General features: G+C 32.8%; 1 protein-coding gene across 2 annotated transcripts; it reads right to left on the reverse strand.

Moving 5' to 3' along the window:
- Positions 1-1,436: 1,436 nt before the first annotated feature.
- Positions 1,437-3,776, reverse strand: LOC110020847 (transcription factor MYB36-like). Of its 2 annotated transcripts, none has more exons than XM_020719108.1 (4): positions 3,748-3,776; positions 3,479-3,649; positions 3,200-3,329; positions 1,437-2,349 (listed from the first exon to the last, which is right to left on the reverse strand). In XM_020719108.1, the coding sequence occupies exons 2-4, from the start codon at positions 3,612-3,614 to the stop codon at positions 1,737-1,739; spliced, it is 879 nt and encodes a 292-aa protein (XP_020574767.1). In that variant the 5' UTR covers positions 3,615-3,649; positions 3,748-3,776; the 3' UTR covers positions 1,437-1,736. The 2 variants fall into 2 exon arrangements, with proteins under 2 accessions (XP_020574767.1, XP_020574766.1); XM_020719107.1 differs by having other exon boundaries at positions 3,479-3,658.
- Positions 3,777-5,121: the final 1,345 nt, after the last annotated feature.

Raw genomic sequence — 5,121 nt, forward strand, 5'->3', positions numbered from 1 at the left:
AAAACCGGCCCGAACACATCCTGGGCATGGCTCGCTCGTGTTCGGCTCGTTTACACCCCTAGCCTTGATTGATAGAGATTTGAAATTTAGTAAAAATTGGCCTGCCATCAAATAATTTTGACTTGATATTGAGCTGAAATTAGATTCTCGGATTTGAATCATTAGCTTCTTTAAGCAGAGAAGAGTGTTGTTATATTCCCTAGAATAGATTATAAAAAATAGAAATTTCTTAATTTTTATACCTATGGACTATGTAAAATTAAAAAAATTTCATTTATATATTGATGATGTGCACAATAAATGACAAAATTTCTCTTATACATGCAGCTATTTTGAGAGTATAACTTTATTTAGATTTAATGCAAGTCTCTCTAAGTAAGGAGAGGAGTAATATCTTACTAAATATTCAATACTACATCAACAAGAAATAAAAAAAAAAAAAACAAATTAATTATAAAATCTAAATTTAACAAATAAATAATTAAATTATTAAACCTTGATAATAATTTTAAGATTTATCAATTAAATTAAGAACACTTAGATATATAGCATCCGAAACATTGCTATTTGCAAATCTAGTATCATCTTGCATCCATTTTTCAAGTACTCAACTCAAATATCAAAATTTATCAAACAAACCCCAACCTTATTTTTCATTTCTATCAAATTCTCAGTAGTTTGATCGTGGCAAGTGTAAATACATCGGTTGTAGTTCCACACGAGTGTGTTAGATTTTTAAAATTGCATTTTTTTGGCTGTTATGTTTGTAATTATTCCTTTAAATTAATTAGCATTGCATTTTTTAATGGGAGTGGGGGCGAATTAGCATTGATTTTTTCGATGAAACCTAATTCTAATAGAAATAATTTATTTATAATTTTTATTGATTAATTTAGCTATAAAAAATATTGAAATAATTTTATTCTCAAAATTATAAATCTAAATTATTCCTTATACTTGTATATTGGCATTTGGCACATTCAAATAACGGAAAAATACTGAATGAATCGTCGTTAACGATCAATGGGTTATTCCCCAACTCCAAGATCTCCCTAAACCCTAAACCTCCTCATTTGGTTCAACTTATAAGGTGAAAGAGAGATAGAGAGAGAGAGAGAGAGAGAGAGAGAGAGAGAGAGAGAGAGAGAGAGAGAGAGAGAGAGAGAGAGAGAGAGAGAGAGAGAGAGAGAGAGAGAGAGAGAGAGAGAGAGAGAGAGAGAGAGAGAGAGAGAGAGAGAGAGAGAGAGAGAGAGAGAGAGAGAGAGAGAGATTTTATTCTTATTATTTATTTTTCTTAATTTTATGATAGGCTTATTTCTTCTGAAAGATAAAGACCACTCTCACTTCTAGTCTAGCTAACTATAGCAATAAAGAGGAACATCAATCATGTCAATAGTAGAAAGATTAAAATGAACACAATATTAAGAAACCCCACACTGATAGTTTTGAACCCATGTTTCCTCTTCCATGACTTATCCAATGCATCTATGAAAAAAAACCCCTTTTAAATCCTTAATTAAGCCTTCTCTTTTCTCTAAACTATAGCGCGCGTATGGCTCATGCAGAGTCATGCATATACTATTATGATTTTTTATGTATTATTAGATACAATAAAATTACTGTACATAATAATACAGAACAATACATAATAGTATATAAATCAAATATGATAGGTAGTACCTAAATTTGACTCATTTCCCCCATTTTTTCCATGATCTCTGATAGCTAGCTTTAGATCAGTAGTAGTACATGACTCTTTCTTGGGTCTTAAAATTGTTCCCAATAGTCTCACTTGCTCTTCTGGGGTCATCAAAGTAATTAAGATTTTTGGGATTAATTACCAGCTTAATCTCCTCATAACCAGAATTTATTAATGGAGCATCTGCTTCTCCTTCTCCTGAAATTCCACCAAGGAGAAGCTTTTGATCTCCTATTTCATTAAACTGAAAATAGTTCTCTGTCTCAAACTCCATTGTTGATCTTCCAAAGCATATTTCAGAAGAGCTGCAGTTCAATTGGTCTCCCCCGAAAATGAGGAGCTTGCTGCTATTTAACTCGGTTTGGTAATGGTGTGATGGCCACATTTCAACTGAGGGGAAGGAAGAATTGGTGTTAAAAAATTTGGATGGAAAATGTTGCTGATGGGAGAGTAATGAAGTAGAAGAAGAAGGATGGAGGATATTATGATCAATAGAAGGTTGCAATTGTTGATTTTGCTGCTTTAGCTGATGGCTTAATTTTTTTTGAGTTGGGGAGATTCCAAACAGCTTCTTCTTGAGTTTTGTATTCCAGTAGTTCTTAATGTCATTATCTGTCCTTCCAGGTAGATGTGAAGCTATTATAGACCATCTGCACTTAAAGAGAAGTCAATTCTAGCAAGAAAAAAAATTGAGAGATGAGATTGTCATAAGTTGAATATTTAGCTAGAATTACATGGCATTTAATTATTTTTAAGTGTAAGAGAAATTTAAGGCCAATACATTTTCAACATAATTCATAATAACACTAGATTATTTATATAAAATTTAGCTTAGAGATTATGTGACTGTGTTAAAATGAGTGATGTAAAGAGCATATATCACTTTTTTTTTCTTAATTTTTTGAAGAAAAAAATGATATTTTTTCTTGTACAAAAATAACTATACAACATTCTAAATTAGGATTGCCTTGTGAAATATAGAGGAGAAAAAAATTAAGGCTATTCTTACAAAAATATCATCAGAATGTGTTTTGAAAATAAAATGATATAAATTTTAATCTGTTAATCATATGCTAAACACCCACTTAAATAATTCTAATTACCATTTTAACCAATTATCCTCATAAAAGAATGCTTAATGTCTTGATAATAATGCCATGAAGTTTAAGAAATGAAGTGGTATAAATCCTGAGCTAAATTTATTTAATTCATGATAACTTTATTTACCCCTTTTTTTTTCGTCTGTTTTGCATTCAAACAAGAAGCTAAGCTTTTAAATCTCGTATGCAAGGGAGGAAAAGTGCATGGAAAGTAGTCAGGTAAGAAAGAAGCCTTTTTATCTATGAGTGCTCTTTGCTAAAACAAGAAAGGAATGATAGCTTTTTCATGTTCTTTATTGTTTTGCAGGTTCTTAAAGTAAATGATGGAGTGAAAAAGAGATAACACATAAAAGTAGAATTAATAATTGAGGAAAAACAAGGCAAATGAGAGTTAACTGACCTGCTTCCAATAGAAGCAAAGAGGCTGCATATGATCCTATCTTCATCATCAGAGAAGTTACCATGCTTTATGTTCGGTCTCAGATAATTTAGCCATCTCAACCTGCAACTCTTCCCACATCTCTTTAGCCCTGGAAGCAACCCAGTATCAACTCTCAACAAATCAATTTCCATATAAATTATTTCAACTAAAAAAACTTCCTTTTTCAAGAGAAAAGGTGAGGAAGAGGGAGAGAGGAAGAGAGAGAGAGAGAAGGAGAGATGAATCATGATCACTAACCGGCCTTCTGTGGGAGGGAAATCCAATTGCCACCAATCCCATACTTTTCTATGTAATCCTTAAGCTTATTATCTTCCTCAGGAGACCAAGGTCCTTTCTTCACGTTTGCCTTGTCACAACATGGAGCCCTACCCATATTGGACAGCTTTCTTCTCCCTTAACCCTGCAAGCCTACTTAGCCTTTCTTATAAAAGGATAGATCAGAAACGAGAATGCATGAAAAAAATAAGGAAAGGAAGGGCTTCTGACTTCAACCCTTGCAAGCTTACTTAGTGCCTTCAAGAAAAAAGCTTTCCTGTACAAAGAGAGCAATCAGAGATGCGTAAATTTGAAAAAGTAAGGTGAAGGGGCAGAAGTCAAAGCATAGTCTGTTTGGTATCAATCAATTGTAGGCTCCTTGTTGGCACTCTCGTTTTATTCATATATACATCATCCATGAATAAAGCCTTCACTATACTTTTGAAGACCCCACATCTATGATTTACGTCCGCCTTTTGCCTTTCTCAGGTTGCTTTCTTCCCTTTTTAATCCTCCACTTCGCAGGACAAAAAAAAAGTGGAAGTAATTTCCATGGCTCATGATGACTTCAATTTAACACAGCTGCAAGTAAAATTATAATATTTGAGAGGCACCACTGACCAGCCAGAGACCCAAATCTCAGTTCTCATGAGTTGGGAGTGGGAAACAGTTGCTCCTGGCTTACGTCTTACTCCTGTCGTGGAATCTTAATTAAAAAATTACAAAAATGACATCAATATAATAATAAGAAATAAATAAATAAATAAAACAAATGAAAAAATTTATGGAAGGTTGTGTACGTTGTTCAGAAAGGACAGTAAAACAAACTAATGTTTAATCAGCTTGCTGCATGGAGAATTAATAAATATGTTTGGTCTGGTTAACAATGCATGGCTGGTCAAGCTACTGATAGTCGTCTAATTTTATTTAAATTTATGTGGATTAAATTGCAATTATTAAATACTAATTGGTTATGATTAAGGGTGCAGGTGTTGACCTCCAGCCCAACAACGTGGATGTATGATATCATGATTGATTCGTTATCATTAGGTTTTAGAAAAAATATATTTTGATGATTAGTTTTGTTGGAGAAGAGTATTAACTTTGGATAGCAAAGAAGGCGTGAGCTATAATTAGAAGTTTAAGGGTTGGTCCTTGATAATGACTGCTTACTTGCAGTCATGATTCAGTTAAGACTTTGTTTGATGTGGCTTGCTATTATTATGAATAAAATATATGGTTTTGATTCAAATTTAATCAAAATTTATTTTCTATCAAGTCTTATGTTGTGTTTTGAAATTGATGCTGTTGATATATATGTGAGGTTACATTTTTTTATTTATTTTGGAGTAGTGTCAACACAGTCGACAGCTTGCTTTCCGAAGAACAAATAATGTAAAACACCATCCCAGGAAGAAATTTTAAGCTGGAGCGCCATTGCCTCTTTACAGAAGCACTCCTCCTGCCCATTCAAACGATGGCTTGTGCTCTTGCGAAATAGAGCTAAGGAAACCAAATAAATAAGTGAAATTTACATAGATACCATACAATTTGTAAGTATTTTAATGTCTAACAATTTTACTTTCATATTTATATGCATACCGAACGTTTCCTATGTTCTTACA

This window comes from Phalaenopsis equestris, unplaced genomic scaffold (genome assembly GCF_001263595.1).
Source record: "Phalaenopsis equestris unplaced genomic scaffold, ASM126359v1 Scaffold000107, whole genome shotgun sequence".
Classification (NCBI taxonomy): Eukaryota; Viridiplantae; Streptophyta; class Magnoliopsida; order Asparagales; family Orchidaceae; genus Phalaenopsis; species Phalaenopsis equestris.